We start from the raw sequence: 21,634 nt of genomic DNA on the forward strand, positions 1-21,634 counted from the left end.
CTGGTGCACGCTGGCAGGATCCGAGCGAATCGCTCCCTGTCTGAGTGCTGAATTAATGTGAACCTCACGCCTTGCAGCGCAACGCCACGATGGATGGGGGAGATGGGGTGCCAGAGGCACACAGGGGCATCCGCAGAAGTCTGGATCCCGAAGGATCTCTCCGAAGCACAAAGGCTTCCTTTCCTCTTCCTTTTTTCTTTTCTGAAGGATGTTTCCTGGGAACAGCACCCCGCTGAGGCCGTGGCCGGGCCTGAGCAGCAAGGGGTGGATGGAAGGCAGTGATGCTAAGAGATGGACACTGATCCTCGTGGGTCCCTTCCAGCTCGGGGTCCTCCGGGATTCCACGCTGCCTGCAGGCTCCTCTTCCTCACCCTTTCCTTACACCTCAGCTCCAGACCGCACGCAGGACTACAGATCAGTGCGAGAATTAACGCAGGAAAACCAAACCAAACCCCACAGCTCGGGGCTTCGCTGCTGAAAGGATACAGGCAAGGAGCAGGAGTTTGGGATTCGCTTCACCCCACTGCCGTCGTGCCCCGTTTTAAGGCAGCGGGTTTGATGTGTCCCGTGGCCGTCCTTGAAACCGCTCCGTCCCCTCACGGATCCTCATCTACAAAAAGTGAGGAAGTAGGGCGCCTTGAAGCAAGGACTCCGGGAAATGGAAGTATTCACTGTCCCCAGAACAAAGCCTTTTTTGCCTCAGAGCTGCTGCGCTCCACCACGCGGCCCTCAGGGCCTCAGGACCGGGACACGGGTGCGCGGGGTGGGGGAGGGGAGCGGCGCGGAGAGCACCGCGGTTTCCACGGCAACCGCGCGGTGCCAAGATGGCGGCGGGGAGGGAAGGGAGGGGGGAGCGGGCAAGATGGCGGCGGGAGGCGGGGCGAGGAGGGGGGCGGGGCCCGGTGGGCGGGGCCGATGGCGGCGGAGACTGCGCACACGTGGCCCCTCCTCCCTCCCTCCCTCCCTCCCTCGGGCTGCGGGCGCTGCGGGCGCGCACGGACCGGCACCGGCGGCGGCACCGGCGACATGGGCGTGCACGTGGAGACCATCGCTCCCGGCGACGGTGAGCCGCGCCCCGCGCTCCCCCTTTCTTTCTCCCCCCCTCCCCTCCCTTTCTCTCTCTCTCTCTTTCTCCGGTGCCGCTCCGCTGACGGTGCGCGTCTCCCCGCAGGGCGGACGTTCCCCAAGCGCGGCCAGACGTGCGTGGTGCATTATACGGGTGAGTGCGGGGCCGGGCGGGGCGGGGCCGGCCCGGTACCGGGAGGCGGGACGGGGTCGGCCCCAAAGCCACTGTGCGGCCTGCGGGAGCCCGGCAGGGAGGTGGATGGGGGGGGGTGAGTGGAGGGCCGGGCCTTGACTGCCCCCGAGGCACAACCCGGGCTCGGTGTGGGCCCGTGTCTCAGTGGGTTGGGGTCCTGAGGGTCGGCCTCGGGGAGATGGGGTGAGCCCCTCTTTCCCCCCCCTCCGATTCCGTTGGTGCCCCCGCAGCACAGCCCCGGCTGCCGTTGATGGAGCGGTGCCGCGGGGTTCCCCCGCCCAGCAGCAGCAGCAGCCCCGCTTCGGGTTCACACGCAGCCAGGTGGGGGATGATGTTACGCACGTTTCTCTCTCAGCTCCGCGCTGTGAGCCTGGGAAATGCTTCAGGGCTCCGTGCGGGGCTCACTCACACGCATACCCACCCACACACCCACCACCACCATCATCCAGCCCTTCCAGCTCGCTGCGTTGGCTGCAGCCCTCCAGGATGCGGCGGCTGAGCTGCCCGTCCCCGCTCGCAGCCGGCTCCTGCTCTCCCAGCAGCGCAGGGTGAGGTGCCAGGCTGCCGAGCAGCCCCCGAAGCCCACTCCTGCAGCGCTGTCTGAGCTCTCCCTCCAGCCCATCTGCTTCTCCTTCCCCCCTCCCCACCCCCACCCCTCTTTCCTCGTCCCTTTTAATTCCCTGCTCTGGAGGAGAGGAAGCGGCTCACTCTCTCCCGGCCACCTCCTCTGCCGGCAGCCCCGTTTCCTCTGCCGGGGGAAGAACAAAGGGACGCTGGCATGCAGTCAAGTGGCTCTCGGTGGGCCAGCCCTGCTGCTGCCAGCCCTGCAGCTCGCAGCTCCAGCCCTGCTTCCACCTCAGCTCAGGGGCACAGCCACTCCTTGCCCCTTTTCAGCTGCTGGGGGGGTCATGGGGGCTGGTTTCCTGTCCCCTGCTTTGCTTTTGGGGTGGGAGGGTGAAGGGCACTGCCTCCTGCCGGACCCTTCCCAGCAGCAGCAAGCGACAGGCTGGGCCTGGGAGTGGTTCTCTGATTTATTTTGGTATTGTTTGTTGTTGTTTTTGTCTCCTTTTGGCCTTTAGTCCCCCCCATCCCCCCCCAGCCAGCAGCTCCCTGAACTGCTGTGCTGGCAGGCAGCCGAAATCAAAACCCCTGGTTCACACATCATGCCCACAGGCCCTGATCCCCTGCTTTTACTGCGAGCAGAGAGGGGAACTTTGCTCCAGCAAAAAAAAAACAACAATGAGAAACCATTAATTTTCCCCAACCCTGAGGCTCATTCATCGAATGCAGCGCAGTGACAGCACTGACAGTGTGACACATCCCGTGCTGGGCTCAGGGATCCAGTGTGGCATCCAGCCCCTGACTGTGGTTTGCTCTGTGCAGAAAACCCAGTGCTGGAGAAATCCAGCCCCAGCTTGGGAGCATTGAGCACGGTGAGCTCTAACAGGCATGCAGCAGCTCAGCTCTCAGTGAGCTATATGTTTGCAGTCACTTGATCGAAATCCATTTTGTTCCTCTTGCCCAGACAGTCCTTTCATCCCTAGGTGCTCTGTGTCTGCTTGCTTAGTTAGAACAGACATAGAGCAGGTGTTGGGTTGCTGTCCCCTTGCCCCTCAGCCCACATGTCCTGCCCCTGTGCAACTCCTCTGCCCCACTGCAGCACTGCCCAGCACCAGTGAGAGCAGCCATGTCATCCCAGTGCTGTGAGGGGTGGGCAGACGGAGGGATGGATGGACAGACAGCCCTGGTGTGGGAGCACGAGGGAGCAGTGCTTGGGGAATAAGGTGGAGAGCACAGCATCCTCTAGGCTGCTGCTTAGGAGACATCAATCACACACGCTGGGATTTTCCCATTGGCAACAGGGGCATGTAGGGGGGGGGGGATTTGGGGTGATCTTTTCATTTTCCTTTGGTCCCAGGTCAGGAAGAAAATCCTCAGCAATGCTTTGGGTGTGTGGGTGCTCCCAGCGGGGGCTGAGCCCGCAGGGGGATAGAGGAGCACTGCTGGAGAGCTGGCGCAGCAGGGCGTTGGGCAAAGGCTTTGATGTGAGCTCTGATGGAAAAGGCTCTTAAGGAAACTAAATCAAGGGTAAAGTCCTCTTATGTATTCAGGACTGCTCAGGGTAATGGGGAGATGGCTTCGGAGCGCAGAAGTGCATTGATTGTGGGTAGCAGCCCTGATGCTGCGTGAGTCAGGCAGCTGAGCACAGCCTTAGCCACAGCTCTGCACAGCACGGGCTCTTCCTGCTGTCTGTGCAGCACCTAGCATTGCTCTCTAGATGCTGCCACACTCATACCACAGCAACCTGTGGTTGTGAGACGTTTCCTCTCCTACCGGCTGTGCAACTGCTGAGCAGCTCCCCTAGCACCCAACCCCGTGCTGTGCGTGGGGATGTGACTCGTGGGGCTGGTGAGTGGTCAGGAAAACTCAGTGGGAAGGGTTTCCAATCCCATCCCGTACTCCAGCTGCAGTAGAGGGGGCTGCACACTTTGACCCCCAAGAGCTGACATGTGAGTGTGGATGGGGAGAGATTGGCTGCCTCTGCGTGTCTGCTTTCCGCTGTCCCTGCCCTGCTGGGGGATCGCAGCCAATTTGTGCATTACAGCCAGCATCTCCCAGCCACTGCCTGCCAAGTGTGGCAGAGACCTGGCATAGCCCTGCTGCCAGCCCCAGTTGGAGCTGGGGACACTCTCTGGAGCCCCATGTTTCCTGTGTCATGGTGCAGTGGAATGGCAGCATCCTGTCCTGGCAGGGTCCTGCTCTCCCTCTCTTTGGTTTCTCCAAGCTGCCCCAGTGTCTGCACTTCTGAGTGCTGGGAGCTGCTGGCAGCAGGGTGGCTGTGCTGCAGGGTGTCCCAGCTCTGTGATGCCCTGCACAGAGCTCAGACAAGTTGGGATGTGCCCTGGGCTGGCAGCTGCTCCTGGCCTCCGGCTATTTGCAGTGTCTGAGGCTCTGCCTCTAGCCAGAGGATGCTTTGCCTTACTAATAGATTTAAGATCTTGTTATCTCCTCACTTGAGGATGGCAGGGAGGAGGAAGTGGTTGCTCCTACTTGTCCAAGGCTGGAGAAGTCTCCTGGGAGCCTCTCTGGCAGAGGAAGTTGCAGAGATGAAGATCCACCTCGAAAACCTCAGAGCTCTTTGTTTTGCTATTGGCATGGAGGAGTGGGACAGCATCCCATGTCTGTGTGCTGGGCAGTGGGGCAAGGTCTGTGTGTAACCAGCGCCTCCCAGGGCTGTGGAGATGGATCAGGGCTGTGGCAGGCAGCTCAGCTGGTGGATGCCTTGCTCCTGTGAGCAGGCTGCTGCCAGCTTGGAGTGCCAGTTTTGTGCAGGTGAGCTCCGTGTTAGGGGCACGCAGCATGCTGGCCTCCTTCAAGGCATCTGCAGCACTGCCTGCAGTGCTGATGGTACTTTTATGTTCACTGTGAGCCAGCTTGTTAGATGGACTCTGGGAAGTAGCACGTACCAAGGGTTGTTTGCTTGGTCTCAGCAGCTTCAGCTGCAGAGCCAGAGTGGGAAGAGGGGAAGGGGTGGCCCCTGATTTCCCCATGCAGTGTGGAAGCAGCAGCAGGCCACACTGTCCTTCCCTTGCCCACAACCCTGCTGCTGCTGTCCCAGTGCCAGGCAGGGCTGGGAGCAGGCTCAGCACCAAGTGGTTTATCCTGAAAAAGGAGGAAACCCCAGATTTGCTGTTCCAAAGTCCAGGGCTGCAGGGTGACCAGCTGAGCTGATGCCGATGCTCGATGCTGGGGGCCCTTCAGGGGAACTTTTTGCTTTCTGTGAAACTAAAATCTCTATTCTGCTCCCTGAAATAAACGGGACAGTGGCCCCATTTGTGAGCAAGCAAACGTGGGTGCCCTGTGCCGATGCTGTCTTTGTGGTGTGCTCTGAGCTCTCCACGGTGTGATACTGAGCCCAGCAGGGAGATGGTGACTGCCCAGGCACCGCTTGGTGCCCTCAGAGCTGCAGGGATGCTCTGTTTCCCACACCCTCCATTCATCATCTGCTCTCTGTGCACCTTGCTCACTGCAGCACAGCCCGTGCTCTGTGCTTTCCCTCGCCCCTGGGCAGTGACACTGTGCCCTGCTTAGGGGAACCACTGCATCCCATGCACTGCTGGACAGGGCAACGAGTTTGTTTTTCAAGAGCAGAGAGCTTTCCAGACAGAAAAACAAGTTCTTGGGCTTTTTGGGGAAGTGGGGAAGAGAGAAGCGTTTGCAGCAGTTGCTTTGAAATTACAAACCCTCCTGGTGCTGTTCATTGGCCTTGGCTGCCCTGCTTCCTGTGTCTGTTGGGCTCTGTGCACTGGGTGGGCAGACACCCAGGTATGGGACAGCTCCCAGCGGGGCTGTGCTCCCAGCAATGTCCCTGCTCCTATAAGGCAGCTCCAGCAGTGAGATTCCCCAAGAAGGTCACGCAGGGAGCAAGGGAGGGACGGAGGAGAAGGGAGGAAATTCCTCCTTGCTCGTGCTGGAAGTTATATTTAGCCCTGTGGGTATCAGTGCCCCTGGGCTGTGTGGTGTGTGCTGCAGGATGGGGGCTGCCCCAGGCACGTGTGGCTCCTGCTTGGCACTGTGGCTCACGGGCTGGCAGCCCAAGCTGAATTTTGTGTGCTTAAGGACAGAAACCAGCCATGCCTCATACCCTGCCATGCAGAGTGCTGATGCTCTGGGACAGGCGAGGTGTCCTCTCTGCTGCCTGTCCTCTGTCCTAACCTGCAGGAGGGCTTCTCTGTGCATGAAAACAGCACGGAGCAGGGACGTGGTGATTCCTGCAGCTGGGAGGAGCAACGCTGCCCACCTGAGGGCTGCTCTCTGCAGCGGGAGGTGCTGGTGGGGGGTGTCCCTGCTGTACAGGTGTTTTCCCAGGGCAGCTGGGAAATCCCACTGACTCAGGGCCACGTGAGCTTCCTATGGTGACCGTCACAGCTGCTGGGTAACAACCCGTCCCGCGTAGACACCTGGCTGTTCCCGTGTCACGAGCCTCATCCCTCCCTCCCCTTTCTGTCCCCAGGTATGCTGGAGGATGGGAAGAAGTTTGATTCCTCCCGTGACAGGAACAAACCCTTCAAGTTCGTGATGGGCAAGCAGGAGGTGATCCGTGGCTGGGAGGAAGGAGTCGCTCAGGTGCCCGGCATCGCTCGTGGGGATCTGTAACGTGGGCAGAAATCTCTGCGTGCAGCCCTTCAGATTTCCACCCCCTCCACGATGGGAGGCGTGGGTGTGAATATCACCTTCTGCATTGCCACCTGCCAGATGGAACGGAGCAGGGCCGGGCCGAGGAACACCTACAGCACGCCGGTGACTCAGTGCTGACGTTTCCCTACTGAGTCACCTCTGAGCGAGCACCGTGGGAGCTTGGGCCCCCTGCTCCTGCTGTTGATGCTGTGGGCCTGTGGGGAGGAGGGTGGGCAGGCTGTGGTGGGCTCTGTGCTGTTGGGAACTGGTGCTCACGCTGTAGCTGGGGAAGCTGCAGGGAACAGCCTGGAGGTCCTAGGAAATGGTTGTGTGAAGGGCATCGCCGGCTCTGCTCCCTGTGCAGCATCCCTGCTCTTTTTTCCAGCCTGTGCTGCCTGCCTTTTCCTGCTGATGCCCTTCCTATCCCTCGCCAATCCCCTCTGCTTTTGTCCAGCATCGATCCCCACTCTGTCCCAGCACTGGGAAAGGAGTGGGGACAGCTCCGTGTTCCTCCTGCTGTCACTCACCCAGTGTTTGCGTGCATCTGACATCCTCATCTTCATCCCTCCTCCCAGATGAGCGTTGGTCAGAGGGCGAAGATGACCATCTCCCCAGATTATGCCTATGGCTCCACCGGCCACCCAGGGATCATCCCACCAAACGCCACTCTAATTTTCGACGTGGAGCTCATGAAATTGGAATGACCCACCCCAATGCCCCGTCCTCGGGTAAGGAGGGGGAGCTGCAGGGGGTGGGAGGGGGCTGCTGGGACACGGGGGAGGCTCGAGCCCCTGTTGTCTGCCTCGGGGAGGTGGGATGGAGGTGTTAGTGGTGTGGAGAGCAGGTTTCTGGCTGTGGGTTTGTCTGGGGGGCTTGGGGATGTGGGGGATCACTGTGGGATAGAAGCAGAGGGCTGGATGTGCCTCAGTCCTCCGTGCTGCTGGGTTCTGCAGTGGGCAGGATGGGGTCCTGATCCCCACATCAGCAGAGTTTGACTTCTGCTTGGAGCAGAGCATGTGGTTGGCAACGGGACCATCCCTTTGTGACCACACTCCTTCCTGCGCCGGTACTGCAGGCAGCAGTGGGTGTCTGTGTCACACTGCCTCTCCTCTCCCCCAAACAGGTTTGGCACATGGAGGAATCCAGAATCTCAGCTTCAAGAAGAGTGCACATGACTTTGTACGGAGCTTTTCCTGATAGTTCACTACACTCATTGTATAACCTTACACCTTGATTGAATGCCTTTGGTCACTAAGCTTTGCGTCTGACTCTTCCTCCTTGTATTGTGTTTTTATGTCTTTTTAAACTATACGCCGTAAACCTCAACTCTTTTTGGGTCAAGTTCTTAATCTTATTTTTGTTCCAGGTGTAGACTACGTTTTCTCAGTAGTGTGCAGACGGGCTGACCTTAGATAGGAGTCATTTGAACAAAAGGAAACCTGTTAGTTAGTTAACTTGTTTTGGTGCAGATCTCTACGATGTTTTCAAACCAGAAATTGCTGCTGCTGCAAAAGCCATAGCAGAGTGAGGCTGAATGGATGCGGAGAACAAAGTAGTGTTAGGATGTGTGTAGTTACCTGGAACTGGGGCACTGAGGAAGCAGTGTTCCTCTCCCCACCCTCCTGGGGAAGCGCAGCGTTGCAGGGCTGCTGGGGGCAGCTCGGCCCCATCTCCTCCCTTTGCCGTCTCACTTTTGGGTTTGTGGGGGCAGTTGGGCCATCAGAGCCTCACCACCCCCTGGAAATTCACTGTCTTACACTGAGCTTTCTTTGCTTTAAAACAAAAAGAGAAAACAGCAGACAAATGGGAGGTGCTGCAAGGGGAGGCGGTGGAGCTGGGGGGGGTAGTGAGCTCACAAGGGATACCCCCATCCCCTCTGCCCTCCCTGGAAAGGAAACATCAGACCCTGGCTGCCCCCGGGCTGAGCACAGCTGCCTATTCTCATGCCCCTGATGCTGGTCATCGCTGCTTGGCTGCTCTCATCGCTTCCCCCCAGCCCTGCCTAGTGACTTGGTGAGAGAAATCGCCGCCGTTCACTTCCTCCTCCAACCGCGTAAAGGTATCAAGTTTTATGATTGCAATAAAAACGCTTTTTGCTGGCTTTTCTCAGCCCTGTGTGTGTCGGAGGTTCTTCCCTCGGTAGGGAGGGCTGGCAGCACGGGGGGGGATGTGGGGCGGGGACGTGCACGACTTGCTTTAATTGCCTTACTGCAAACCCATAAAAGCTCTGCCCGCAGCTCCGCCTGCTGGGTCCCTCCTGCTCCAGGGCACCGGATCTCTGGATGGGTTTTATCCCATTTTGGAGGCTGGAAAGTGCACGTCCAGCAGCCTGTGTGCCCGGAGCAGGTCTCTGTGAGACCCTGAAACCCTCTTACATCTATTTTGGCTGTGGCTGTGCTGTGGTTTCTCACCTGAATGTCAGAGCTCACAGCTGTGACTTTTGTTCTTTCCTGCTGATGCTTGCGTGCCGGGTAGTGGTGTGTGTGTGTCTGGCAGTGCTCTTGCTGGCTGTGTTGGGGAGGCTGGTTCAGCACTCAGCTATAGGGTGTGAGTTGTACAGTAGCTTTAAAGGCTCGAGGTCCCCAGCCCTGCTGCTCAGATCCCTGTGCCAGTACCTGGCTTCTCTGGGAACGGCCTTTGCTTCATTGGCTGTGGTCGATAATGTGTCTGCAGAAAATCCTCACGTCACAGTGGGTTCACAGTTTGCATTTAAAGGGGAATGTTATGAGTTTGGATGTGGCTGGTGCTTTTGAGAGTGAGCAGCACTGCAGGCTGAGCTGCACCCCATGTGCTCCTGGGGCTGGGACCCTTAGCACTCAGTTTGGGAACATTGCATGTGTGCTGCTCCAGTGCTTCAGGCTGGAAGGAGCTGCAATGAGGTGGTCCCTGGGCTGGAGCAGTTCTCTGGGTCCCCAGGCTCAGGTCATTGCTGCAGGACCCTCAGCCTGGCAGCACAGGGAGGAAGACAGGGAGCTACCCTGCCCTTTGCTGCCACCACTCCTAGACAGAACCTCCCTACGAGCTTGGGTTTCTCTTCCTGCAGAGCTTTTGCTTTAATTATTAACCAGTGCCAGGCTGTGCCATGGCTTTGTAGCCAGAGATAAAGACCAGGGAGTGCTGGGGGGGGTGGGGGGGGAGGGGCGGTGCTCTCTGTGTGCTCTCTGTGCTTGGGCCCTCCCAGCCCCTTTTCTACAAGGCTGGCACAGCCCTGCTAACAAGGGTGCCATCCTCCCAGCAGAGCCCCAGCACTCACTCCCAGCCGTGCTTATCATCCATCAGCTGCTCCCATTGTGTTCTGGGGCAGCCGGGCACCGCAGGCTAAAAATAATGCTGGTAAAATAGATTGCTTCCTGCTGGCACGCAAGGCTGAGCCATGCCCTGCATCAGGGCTGGCCCTGTGCCACCAGCCATGGGCACCCGCAGGATCTGTGTGCGTGGGGACACGGGGTCTGGTGGCATCACACAGGTTGGGACGTGTGGTTCAGTGCTGGGCTGACACCCTCCACCTGCAGCCCTGACTCAGTTTTCCCACGGAGCCATCACAAATGGGTGAGGGATGTGGCAACGTCAGCCCCACGCAGAGGTGACACAAGGGACAGACACCCACACAGGGCTGATGGCACCCACTGTGCCCACCTTGCAGGCACGGGGCTCTGTTGGCCTCTGGTTGGGGCTGTGGTGACACTGAGCACTGTGGTGGTGGCACCTGAGGGTGGAAGGGTGGGGGCCACCTTGGAGGTGCACGGCCCCATCCCTATGGCTTCCAGGATGCTTGGAGCCCATGGAAAATGGTCCCCAACCTCATGTATGTCCCCATCTGTGTCCCTGGCTCCATCAGTGACACTATCCAATCCCACTGCTCTGTGCTCCTCCCTGGGGCCAGCCCAGCTGCTTTGCCTTCACCTTCCTCTTCCTCCCCCATGCCCCAGCTGGCACAGGGAGGTGGCTGTCAGCTGAGGCCATTGGGCCCCTCCCCGGGGATGGGCACTGCTATAAAAGCACGAGGACAGGTGAAGGGCAGTGCACAAGAGCCGGAAATCTCTTCAGGTGAGTGTGGAGGAACTTGGGCTGGGGGGTGGGAGTGGGTCTGTGGGATCAGCTCCCCACCTCAGGATGCTGCTACCAGGCTGGATCTTGCCTGGCTTTGGTGGTGCTTGGAGCAGGGGCTGGAGGTGGGCAGTGATGTTTGGGTGATGTTTTTTGGGGCACAGAGCCATGCAGGGCATGGTGTGGAGGGAGCTGGTGTGGGACTAAGGGCAGCGAGAAAAAGTGACAGAGGGGTTTTGCCCATGGGGGCATCGCTCATGGAGATATCCCCCAGCTGAGTTTGAAGAAACTGAGAGAGCCTCTGTGTGTGGCTGGGGTAAGCCAGCACATCACACCCAGAGCAGGGCGGCTGCTGGGATGCTCGTGTCTGTGCTCATGCCCAGCACATGCCCCAGCTGCTGGGAAGTGACAGAGGTGGCGGCCCCGGTGACACAGCCCTGAGTCAGGCCCGAGGCTGCAGGTGATGGCTGGGACACGGAGCCAGGAGCAGGGTGATCTCAGCCCTGTGGGTCCCTGAGGGCTGTTTGGGGCACTGAACCCAGCCCCTAAAAAACCCTCACCCTGTCCACATCCCATCCCCAGGCTCAGAGATGGCAACGCTCTACCCCTCTCTGGAGGACATGAAGGGCCACCAGGTCCTGCAGGTCAGTGTCATCAGCACTATGGGGGCGGTCAGACCCATCGGGTGCCCACAGTGACCCCAGGGTGGGGGCAGCACCTCAAGCAAACCCCATTTCCCCCAGGCACAGGCAGCTGCTGGGATTGGCACCCCCGCCACCACAGTGCTCACTGAGAAGCCAAAGCTCCCGGAGAAGCCTAAGGTCACCTCCAGCACAGGTAATGCAGGGGGCAGTGCCCGGGGGTTGTGTGGGGCGGGGGCTCAGCTGAAGCCCCCAGCAGCTCGGGGCATGGGTAGGGAATGGGATCTGGGGGTTTCTTAGCTCATCCCATGGGTCTCTCTCTGTGTCCCTAGTGCCCTCAGCACCGCCCATGCTGTACCCCAACCTGGCCGAGCTGGAGGATTACATGGGGCTGTCGCTCTCCAGTGAAGAGATCCAGAAAAACCTCTTCCCAGACAGCAGCACTGTAGGTTCTGGGCTAGGAGTCCCCTCCCATAGCCTCAGCCTGCCTGGGGAAGGCACACAGCGTCCCCTGAGGGCTGATGTGTGACCCCACGTTCCTCCTGATCCCCATTGCAGGCGCTGACCCCCGTCGGGTCACTGCCGGGGCAGCTGGTTGCCCCATTGAGTGGGAACAGTGCGGGGCTGCGACGGGCAGAGATCAAACCGGGTGTGCGTGAGATCCACCTCTGCAAGGACGAGCGGGGCAAGACGGGGCTGCAGCTGAAAAACATCGACCAGGTGAGGGGAGGGCTGGTGGCAGGGCACAGAGCAGTGTGATGCTCAGCACAGCACGGCCGCCCGGTCCCGGTGCAGCCCCACACCATCGCTCCCCTCGCTGTGTCCCCCCCCAGGGCATCTTCGTGCAGCTGGTGAAGGCCAACTCTCCGGCAGCGCTGGTGGGGCTGCGCTTTGGTGACCAGATCCTGCAGATTGATGGTAAGAACTGTGCGGGCTGGAGCAGCGACAAAGCGCAGCGGGCGCTGAAGAAGGCGAACCCAGAGAAGATTGTCATGGTGGTGAGGGACAGGTGAGAGGCGGATGGGTGTGCGGTGCCACCGTGCACGGGGCTGGCACTGAGCCCCCCTCCGTCCCCACAGACCGTTCCAGCGCACTGTCACCGTGCACAAGGACAGCACCGGGCACGTGGGGATCGTGGTGAAGAAGGGGAGAATTGTGTCGCTGGCCAAGGACAGCTCTGCTGCCCGTAACGGGCTCCTGACCCACCACTACATCTGCGAGGTCAACGGTCAGAACGTCATAGGCCTGAAGGTATGCACACAGCTGTGTCCCTGTGGCACAGCTGCCCAGGGTGAGGGCAGCCCTGCAGCTGGTACAAGGGACTTCTGGGTGCAGACGGTGGACTCGGAGCCATGGGGAGGTGTGGGTTGGACGGGGGTGGATGCAACGTGGGGCTGTGTCATGGCGTTTCATAGTGCTTCCTCCCTGCACAGGATAAGCAGGTGATGGAGGTGCTGGCAGGCGCAGGGAACGTCATCACTCTGACCATCATCCCTGCCGTCATCTATGAGCACATGGTCAAAAGGTGAGACCCACACTCCCCCTATCCCCATCTCCTATTGCCTCCCCCAGCCCCATAGTGGTCCCAGGGGACCCTGGGGCTCCCCCTGACCCCTTCCCCATGTGCAGGCTGTCTCCAGGACAGATGAAGTCATCCATGGACCACTCCATCCCCGACCTCTGATGCCAGAGCTGCCATCCCAGCACCTCTGGGCAGACGCCAGTGTGGGCACCCCCACGGCCAAGCCTGGAAGAGGGGAGGGGGCTCAAAGGAACTGCTGGCAGTGCCCCTTCAGCCCCCCCAAAAAACAACCCATGAGAGCTGACGCTGTGACACCATCCCGTGCCCCCCAGCTCTCAGCACAGGGATGGGGAATGTGCCCCTGCCCCGCAGTGCTTCTCCTTGTCCCCATGTCCCCCCTTTGTGCCCCCCATATCCACCCCCAGGGCAAACCCAAAGGCTGTCTCCAGCAAAGCAGACACAGACCCAGCGACGTTTATTACATCCACTGCAGTACAGGACAGCGGAAACGAGATGAGGGTGGGGGGTTGGGGGGGGGGGGGTTAGGAGGGTTACAACTTTGTTGTTTGTTTGTTTCTTTCTTTTTTTTTTTCCTTTTTTTCCACTTCTGTATTTAAAAAATATATAATATAGATTTGTCTTTCAAATATAACGTTACATTTATTTCTTGGCAAAGCTTTGGATAGTCGGACAGACGCATACACGGATCCACAAATACATTGCACGAGAGGTTACAGCCCGGGGCCGCTCGCTCCGACCGCTGCTCCCCAGCGTCAGCCCCCGCCCCACGGATCCGCGGGGGCTGTGGGGGCACGTGGGGCACAGCGTCCTGCGGTGTGAGGGGTGGGGGGGGGAGGGGGGACACCACTGCTTCAAGTCACGAGGAAGCCGCAGACATTCGCGCTGGGGGCCGGGACCCCTCGGTACACCCGGGGGCAGCCCCCTGCTGGCCAATCTTTGCTGTCTTTGCTTTTCCAAAATAAAATAAAATAAACTTAATAACACCCTCCCCACCCACCCACCCCCCCCCAAAAAAAAAAAAAAAGACAAAAAGGCATTTTGCAGTAGGCTCCCCACCCCGTGGAAATGGGGTTTTGAGCTGGGAGGGGTGGACGAGGATGCACCCAAACGATGAGGGCGCCCAACGTTACCGAAAGGAAATGAAAGTGAATATAGTGCAAAGCAAACGAATGAACGGGACGGGACAGACGGCGCTGCGGGCGGCTCAGCCTTGCTCGGGTGTGAGGTATATCTGATCCCGTCCCATTTCCACCCCCGCTGTCCCAGGGGGTTCCCTCTGTCCTCCTGCCCGTCCCGCCGTGCAATGCTGCACCCGGAGCAAGAAGCGTGCCCGGTTTGGGGGGTGTTGCCAGGCTGCAGCACCACCGCAGCCTCCTCGCCACCTCCCCCTGCAGCGATGTCCCCGCGAGGGCAACCGAGAAGAAAGCGAAGTGCCGCGGAGTGACATCCCCAGCACCGCAGAGCTGCGCGCAGCGCGGGGACAGAGCCCGAGCAGCCCTCGTGTCACCGCGCCCGACCCCTCGGCATCCTCGGGGACAAAGGCTCGGAGCGGCAGCACTCCCACCCCGTGCCCCCTTCGCCCCCACCCCCGGGGGCTGTGCACGAGGAGCGGAGCGGACGGAGCGGAGCGTCCCCCAACCGCGGGGCACTACAATCAGCGGTCGGCTCCGCGGGGTGGGGCGGGGGGAGGGGGAGGAGGGAAGGGAGGGGCAGCACGGGGTGCGGGGTGGGGTGTGGGGGGGGGTCAGGGCTGCGCACCGCCCCCGGGGTTGGGGTTGCTGACGGCGCGGCAGCCCATCCTGCGGATGGAGTGCAGGGCCACGGTGCAGCAGCCGCGCAGCAGCGAGCTGATGTTGTAGATGGGCTGCCCCTGACGGCGCTGAGAGCGGCACAGCCACGCCACCGTGGGCACGGCCGGCACCACCACGGCCAGCAGATCCACGATGAAGTGGCGGCTCCAATAGCTCTTGGACGGAGCTCCGTCGCAGCCCGGCTCTGCCGTCGCATCCTCCTCGGGCGCGCAGGCGATGGCCACCGAGGGGCTGACGCTGCGGGGCTGCTGCACGGCGGGGTTGTGCGGCACCTCCCCGTCCTCGGGCTCCAGGTCCGTACCCACGGCGGGGTCGGGCATCCCGCAGCCCGGCTCCGCGTCTTCCATCTCGGACACCCAAACGGAGGTGGGGCTGCCCAAGCTGCACGCTTGGGATTTCATCACCTTCTCCAGGAGGGTGTCCAGGTCGGGCTGGCAGTGCGCAAAGTCCGTCTGGATGGCACGCTCCTGCATGCAGCTCGCCTGCACGCCCGCCTCCACCCCGCCCCGCAGCCCCAGCAGCTTCTCGTAGGTGGAGCTGGGGGGCAGCCTCCCGCAGGGCTCCCCCCCTTCCAACAAGTCCGGGCGGCCGGGGGCTTCGTCCCCCCCCGCGAAGCCGCTGTCGGCCCCTTCGTCCACCGAGATGGTCTGCGATCCGCCCGCGGTGCGCTCTCCGCCCGCCTGGTCGCTCAGCTTGGTGTAGGTGGAGCTGCGGGTGAGGGAGCGTGCCGGGGACCCCCCCGCAGACTCAGCAGCCCCCTCCTCCTTCAGCCCCGCGCCGTTCTGTGCCACCTCCATGCTGTGCAGCAGCGTCTCCAGCTTCTTGTTCTGGATGTTGATGTCGACGAAGTACTTCTGCAGCCCCTTGTCCTTCTCCAGCAGGTTGTTCTTCACCGTGTCGATCACCTGCTTCAGCTGCTTGATCTCCTTGCGAGCCTCCTTCAGCGCCAGCTGGGCCTCCACGCGGTGGCACTCCTCCTCGATCCAGTCCTCCTGCATCCGTGACAGCTGCGTCTTCAGGTCCTCGATCTCGGCATCCCTGCAGTGAGGGGGGGCAGGCACAAGGCATCACCGCGGGCCCCGGGTGAGGGTGCCATGGAGACGAGGGTACATGTGCCCTGCAATGCCCACGGCACTTCAGAGCAGTGATTTAGGGTGACACCACCCACATTTGGGACCCCAGCTGTGATGCTCAGCCTGCTTGCTCTGGCAGATCTGGCGTGGGGGGACACGGTGCAGATGGGTTGGTGGTTGGACTCAGTGACCCTGGAGGTGCTCCATGAACCATGGAAATGTGGGGCAGGGGCAGTGGGCACAGTGGGATGGGTTGGGGATCTTGGAGCTCTTTTTCAACCTCAATGTCTGTGATTCTAAGGGCTGTGTGGGGACAGCAGGTGCCCATGGAGGTTGGGTGGCAGCTGGCAGGGCAGCGAGGATGTGCCTAAGCCCCCAGAGGAGCAGATGGAGCTCAGCCACTGCGTGACACTGACATCCAGAAAAACCGTGGGAGAGAAAACCCAGCCACGAAGGGAAGAGCTCAGTCAGCTCCTTTGAGCTTGCCAGGCTCTGCAGCCCCGCCAGCTGCCCTGCGCTGTGGAAGTGCATTCAGATTTGAGGACAATTAAAAAGGGAGCCCCACAACCCCACACCTACCTGTCCTGCAGCCGCTCCTGCGTGTCCTTCAGGCGGGCCTTCAGGTGCCGGATGCACACCTCCTTCTGCTGCAGCGGGGTCAGGTACTGCTCCGGTGTGGGTGGCTTGATGCCATGGTTGTCACTGCACAGGTTGTACTTGGCTGAGCGCCTGCGGGGACACAGCTGTCACCCTGCTGCTGGCACGGGGCCGTGCTCCCCATGGAGATGTCACACACAAGACTGCCGTGGGCCTGGGGCAATCTCTTGGGGAATGTACCGTGTGGATGGAGACCCTGAAGTGGGGGCAGTCCCACCAGGGGTGTGTAGTGAGATGGGCTGTGATGGAGTAGGTCTGAGCTGCTCGCTCATCCCGGGCTGCAGCAGCTCTGGAGCCTCCCTGTGTGGCCACCAGCACAGCTGAGGTTGATGGACATCTTTGGGCATCAGCCCAGGGCAGCTCAGCAAGCACAGGGTGGGGAGGGAGGTGAGGAGAGAGGCAGCTGCTCCATGGCTGCACGCTTGGCCAGGGAGCAGGCACAGAGCTGTGCACGGCTCCAGATGCTCACGCCCTGCAGCAAACTGCACCGAGCCCCTTCCCATCACAGCAAGGTGGTCTGAACCCAACGTGCACTGCAGCAGAGCACAGCCCCCCATGCATTGCCATGGTGCAGCCCAAAGCTGCTGGTCATCGTGCAGTTCTGTGCAGAGAGGAGCCACGTGTCAGGAGCAGCCAGGCAGGATGTTGTCCTGGTGATGCCTGTGGCCACCCCATCCCTGCTCTATTTGCTGTCCGATCCCATCATTTCATCCCAGATCCAATGCCACCTCTGGCAGCTGGAACGCAGTTGGCTCAGGGATGAGCCCCACTGCCCGGAGCAACACATGGGCAGCTCCAAATGCAGTCCTGCTGCACCTTCTGCCCCAAAGGCTCCAAAGGCAGCGTTCCTGGGAGCAGGGAGCAGAGGGAGGAACGCATGCAGCGCACAAGCCACAGCCAGGGCAGGACAGGAGGGATGGGCACGGAGCTGGCAGGAGGGTGACAATGAGGAGAAGACGGAATGACAGCGGTAGAGGAGTTGTGGGGATGGTGGGGGCTCAGCAGCCCCTCCGGCAGCTCCGAGCACAGCAGCACGTCCTCACCCTGTAGCCCCTGTGCTCCTGCCCCATGGCACGTGGGCACCGGGACCAGCGCTGCTCCCCCTGCCCAGGAAAGTGCCCAGGGGGCTGCGGGCGAGGGGTTACCTTGGGGTGGGGCTGCTGTCGCTGCCCTTGTAGGAGCCAGAATTGCTGCTGCTGCTCAGCGAGGAGGTGCCGTAGGTGTCCCTCCCGGGGGGCGAGGGGCGCCTGGAGGCAGGGAGAAGAGGCTGTGTCTCAGGCCGAGTGGCTGAGGGCGCTGATGACTTAAAGAAGGAGGCAAAGCCACTCCGTCCATAAAGCCCGCGACTGCCAACCACCGCACCGAGAACACACAAGACAAAAGGACAGAACAAACAGCGGGGATCAAAATGGCACGGAGACGGCGACGGGCGCGAAGGTGAGGCTGAGGAGGGGCCCAAAACCCAAACCCACCCGCTCCATCCCGCGGGCACCCACGTGGCATCCCTGTGCCCAGGGACGGGGAGCCCCCGGGAGAGAATCCTGGAGGTGGGATAGGGTGAACAGCACCCACACATGGGCACATCTGCCCCTTTTCCACTGGCGATGGCTGCAGACAGGAACTAAAGAACTGCAGCGCACTCAGAGGGGAATAAATTCTTCTTTCCTCTCTTTTTCCCCATTTTTTACTATTGTTGCAGCTCAAGGCCTTTCCAAGGACCAATGCACCTCCCTGCACCGCTGCCCGATCCCAGGGCTGCGTGGGGAGGGGGCATCCACCGGCACCGCCTTTGGTGGACGGCACCAAGAGTGGATCCTGGGGCAAAGGAACAGATCCTGGGACCACGAAGTGGATCCCAGCACCAGGGAGCAGATCCCAAGACTTCAACATTGGTGCCGACTGCGGCAGACACATACAGAGACGGACGGGTGCGGTGCTGAGGGTGCTCCATGCGGGGTCAGGGTGCTGTGGGCAGCATCCAGCGACATGCAACGCCCCAAATCCTCAAAGCAGCATCCCTGGGCTGCTCCCTGCCCTGCTGCCGGCTCTGGGTGGGCACCACTGCCGCTCCCTGTGTGTATTCACCTTCGTGATCCCGTGGATGAGCGTCTGCTCCCCGGCAGTGACATGGCGCGGGTCCTGGGCGCGGGGGAGCTGTGGGGGACAGAGCAAGAGAAAGAGGAGATCAACTGGGGCAACCCAGCAGGGACAGAGCCCGCCAGCCACTGCATGAGCCATCGATTCAGTCCTTGGGTCACCTTTATGGGACTTCGTGACCCCACGGCCCAGCAGCATCGCAGTGCTGTGCTCAGGGCTGAGGCTTTCCTCCTTCATAAGGCAAAGCACAGAGTCCGCATGTAGGTTCCCAAGGCAGAAACCCCCATTCCTGCTCTTCACTGCATCCCACCCCACGCTACTGCCTCTATTATGGCCACCTGCTGCTCCTCATTAATTAACCCGAATCACCCATTCATCAGTGACACCAGGTGAGGAAGCGCAGATCCCTGCGTGATGCAGCAGCAGCAGCTGTTAATCCAACAAGAAGCCCAGAGCCTGTCTGCCTGAAAATAAATAGGGCAGATCCCGAGGTCTGCAACCTGAGGAGGCAGCAGCTCTGGGCTCACATGGGGATGGGAACTGCTGCAGAGAAGGATTGCTATGGACAGCACTGGCTCTGCATATCCGTGGCACCAAGCAACGCCATGGACATTTGGCACTCACGGGGTGCTGGGCACTGCATGCTCCCCATCCTGGCACATTCCAGCTGAGGTTATCCCAGATCTCAGCAGCTCCAGCCTAGAGCAGCTCCAGCAATGGACCTTCTGATAATCAATGGGTGGTTGGGAGTGCTGAGTGCTGCCTGGGCTCCAGGCCAGGGCAGGGAGAGAACTGGGGTGAGAGGAGAGGAGGGAGTACTGCCAGCTGATGCCTGATGGGGCCTTTTGTGTTGGAAATCTCAGATTGTCTCCCCCAAGGATAACTTCTGTCCAACGCTCAGAGTGCTCTCTTCTGCCTGTTCCCCAGCGCAGGGCACCGACAGTCGGTCAGAGCAGCCCAAGCCCTACACCATACATCGAGGGGGCCAGTCCGTGGGCTCTGGGGGTCACAGGGACGAGGGAGAGGGGGAAAACCTTGGGAAGGGGCAGCAGGGCTCTGTGCTGCAGGATCAGAGCTCCCGGATCAGCTGTGCGCGGCCGCTTTGCAAATGCAGCAGCATGAATCAGCATCCAGCAAAGCCCGGCCCACGGCAGCGTGTGCTGCGGCACAGCCCGGCCCCACGCATCCCCCCCGTGCTGCCTTCGGGCCGAGCTCTGCGGGATTTGCAGCCACAGAGGTCAGCTCCTCGCCCTCTCACTGCCCCAAGCACTGCGTGCGGGTCCGTGCCTGCCCCACAGCACTCGGCTGCCTCCTGCTCCTCCCACGCCAGCTCCCATTCCCACTCCTGCCTTTCCCATTCCCCGTGGGCACACAGCATGGCTCAGCTTTGGAGGGAGCCCTCGGGTGCATGCAATCCCCAGTGCACGCTCTCCCTGCTCAGGGTGCCCTCCTGCACCACACTGCCTCGGTGCCCGTTGCTGGCCATAAAGAAGAGCTCTCTTTGTTCTTAGGAAATCCACGGGCTGCTTCCATCTCCCCAGAAGCCACAGCGTGCCCACGGTCTGCCAGGATGGGCAGGTCTGGCTGGCAGACAGACAGACAGAACAACCTGCACATCCTTCCCACGTACACGGCACGCTTTGCCTCTGAGGGCGGAGGTAATTGCTTATTTGCACTCGCAATTAGCACAGTCATGCGAACCCGGAGGAGCAGCTAGGGAGCCTCAGCATGAAGGAAAGGGAAAGGCGACGTGATCTGATCCCAGCTGAAAGGCAACAGAGGGAAACGCAGCTCAGCTCTCTGCTTTCTCAGTGCCTGCTGGCAGCTCTGCTGCAGAGCCCACCGGGGGATATGGGGGGGGAAATGGCAAAGGAATGGAGGCATCACACTGCTCGTGGGACCCACAAAACTCCAAGCTGCAGCCTGGGTGGGAGCTTCCCAGCATGGCAGGCAGCCCACGGCAGCAGCTCCGGCTGCTCATCCATTAGGCATTAGGAAAAGCACACAGAGAGGAAATGGAAAGCGTTCAAAGATAAACGAGCGGGTCCCCGAGTGCACCAGGAAGACAATGGGAGGCACAGGGAGAGGCAAGGAGGAATCAGGAGCAGGACGCTGAAATGGGAGACAGCAAAAAAAATGAGGCTTCTGGAAGGGGTCAGAGCAAAGCTGCAGGGTTGGGCAGGAAGAAGAAATCCCATAAAAATAGCGGGGTTGGGAGGCAGCCCAAGCTGGGCATGGCACAGCAGCACAACATCAAGAAGCCTAAAACTGAACGTCAGGATCTGGGGCAGCAGGAGGGGAATCACATCTGGAGCACCCAGAGGGGTTCCTGTAGGATCCATCCGCTGCCATGTCCCCAGCCAGGCTCACTTCATTTTCACCTTTTCTGCAGGATGAGGGATGAGAGGAAGTGCACCAGGAGTGATGCTGAATCCCCCACGGAGCTCCCCGTGTAACCCTGCTCCCAGGGGCTGCACCCCACCAGTGCTCCCTCTATCCTCACAGCGGTGTTTTTGGCCGTCATTGCTTTGGTAGCACTGTGTATCTGCTGCACTCAGCAGTGCTCTGCTCCGTGCTGACGGTGCACAGGCAGCAGTGCCAGGCACAGCCCCCCAACCCCCCCCAGGAGACCACACAACAGAACAGAGCGAAGCGAGGAGGGCGAGCAGAGCACCCACAGCTCAGCCCCGTGCTGCAGGAGAGGGCTTCCCCTCACCAAGGCCTTGGTTCTGGGGAAACACCTCAGGAGGGAACGGTGCTGCTCCTCCACGCTGTGCCAGGGATGGACACCATTAGGGTTGGAGTGGCACTGCATCCAGCATGAAGCAGGACCCCGGTGAGCATCATCTCTGAAGACCCTCAGATCCTTCCTCCAGGGGTTTTGCTTCTGCATGCTCCTGAGATTCCCCCATTCCCGCAGGACCGGCCGTGCCCTGCCCCACCAGCTCGTCCTGCCCTCGCATGGAGCACACAGAGGCAGCAGGCTCCTCATGCAGCACTAACCCTGCTGCTGCTGCTGCCTCCTGCCCCAGTGGTGCCTGCCCCGTCCGCTTGGATTTCCCCATTTTCTCCATCCTCTACTTCTTTTGTTGGGGTTCCCACTGCCAAGCCCCACAGGATGCTCTGGGTTGTCCCCTGCCAGGTGGATCTGTCCCATTCCCACCGCTGCTCCTGGTGACCTGGGACAGCCACCACACCTCTGTGCAGTGCCTCTGCCACGTGTCACACAGAGCCCCAAACAGCTGCAGATGTGGCCCCATACAGGACTGCACCACAGCTGGATCCATCCCATGAGCAGCACCAACCGCTCGGCACAGCAATGGGACACT

General features: G+C 60.7%; 3 protein-coding genes across 3 annotated transcripts; 2 read left to right on the forward strand and 1 right to left on the reverse strand.

Annotated features, from left to right (window-relative positions):
* Positions 1 to 956: 956 nt before the first annotated feature.
* FKBP1A (FKBP prolyl isomerase 1A) lies at positions 957 to 8,545 on the forward strand. Its single transcript, XM_065754378.1, has 5 exons — positions 957 to 1,063; positions 1,172 to 1,219; positions 6,273 to 6,385; positions 7,012 to 7,164; positions 7,560 to 8,545. The coding sequence occupies exons 1-4, from the start codon at positions 1,027 to 1,029 to the stop codon at positions 7,138 to 7,140; spliced, it is 327 nt and encodes a 108-aa protein (XP_065610450.1). The 5' UTR covers positions 957 to 1,026; the 3' UTR covers positions 7,141 to 7,164; positions 7,560 to 8,545.
* A 1,705-nt stretch (positions 8,546 to 10,250) lies between these two features.
* Positions 10,251 to 13,173, forward strand: SDCBP2 (syndecan binding protein 2). The gene is made up of 9 exons (XM_065754365.1): positions 10,251 to 10,483; positions 11,066 to 11,127; positions 11,227 to 11,320; positions 11,457 to 11,569; positions 11,683 to 11,844; positions 11,958 to 12,133; positions 12,204 to 12,375; positions 12,558 to 12,649; positions 12,754 to 13,173. Exons 1-9 carry the CDS (start codon positions 10,357 to 10,359, stop codon positions 12,806 to 12,808), a joined length of 1,053 nt encoding a protein of 350 aa, XP_065610437.1. The 5' UTR covers positions 10,251 to 10,356; the 3' UTR covers positions 12,809 to 13,173.
* A 1,085-nt stretch (positions 13,174 to 14,258) lies between these two features.
* Positions 14,259 to 20,829, reverse strand: SNPH (syntaphilin). The gene is made up of 5 exons (XM_065754516.1): positions 20,687 to 20,829; positions 18,294 to 18,362; positions 17,354 to 17,455; positions 16,131 to 16,280; positions 14,259 to 15,516 (listed from the first exon to the last, which is right to left on the reverse strand). Exons 1-5 carry the CDS (start codon positions 20,827 to 20,829, stop codon positions 14,412 to 14,414), a joined length of 1,569 nt encoding a protein of 522 aa, XP_065610588.1. The 3' UTR covers positions 14,259 to 14,411.
* Positions 20,830 to 21,634: the final 805 nt, after the last annotated feature.

Source organism: Cyrtonyx montezumae, unplaced genomic scaffold (genome assembly GCF_038088225.1).
Source record: "Cyrtonyx montezumae isolate F1298 unplaced genomic scaffold, pur_monq_1.0 scaffold_9, whole genome shotgun sequence".
NCBI lineage: Eukaryota > Metazoa > Chordata > Aves > Galliformes > Odontophoridae > Cyrtonyx > Cyrtonyx montezumae.

What these genes read in the sequence shown, in the direction of transcription:
- FKBP1A (XM_065754378.1), top strand. Translation starts at nt 1,027, where the DNA reads ATGGGCGTGCACGTGGAGACCATCGCTCCCGGCGACG. An exon ending in GTGCGTGGTGCATTATACGG is followed by an intron (nt 1,220 to 6,272) that starts GTGAGTGCGGGG and finishes TTCTGTCCCCAG; the next exon opens with GTATGCTGGAGGATGGGAAG. An exon ending in GGGAGGAAGGAGTCGCTCAG is followed by an intron (nt 6,386 to 7,011) that starts GTGCCCGGCATC and finishes CCCTCCTCCCAG; the next exon opens with ATGAGCGTTGGTCAGAGGGC.
- SDCBP2 (XM_065754365.1), top strand. Translation starts at nt 10,357, where the DNA reads ATGCCCCAGCTGGCACAGGGAGGTGGCTGTCAGCTGAGGCCATTGGGC. An exon ending in TCTTCCCAGACAGCAGCACT is followed by an intron (nt 11,570 to 11,682) that starts GTAGGTTCTGGG and finishes TCCCCATTGCAG; the next exon opens with GCGCTGACCCCCGTCGGGTC. An exon ending in GTCATGGTGGTGAGGGACAG is followed by an intron (nt 12,134 to 12,203) that starts GTGAGAGGCGGA and finishes CCGTCCCCACAG; the next exon opens with ACCGTTCCAGCGCACTGTCA.
- SNPH (XM_065754516.1), bottom strand. Translation starts at nt 20,829, where the DNA reads ATGACGGCCAAAAACACCGCTGTGAGGATAGAGGGAGCACTGGTGGGG. An exon ending in TCCCTCATCCTGCAGAAAAG is followed by an intron (nt 18,363 to 20,686) that starts GTGAAAATGAAG and finishes TGTCCCCCACAG; the next exon opens with CTCCCCCGCGCCCAGGACCC. An exon ending in GACAGCAGCCCCACCCCAAG is followed by an intron (nt 16,281 to 17,353) that starts GTAACCCCTCGC and finishes GTGTCCCCGCAG; the next exon opens with GCGCTCAGCCAAGTACAACC.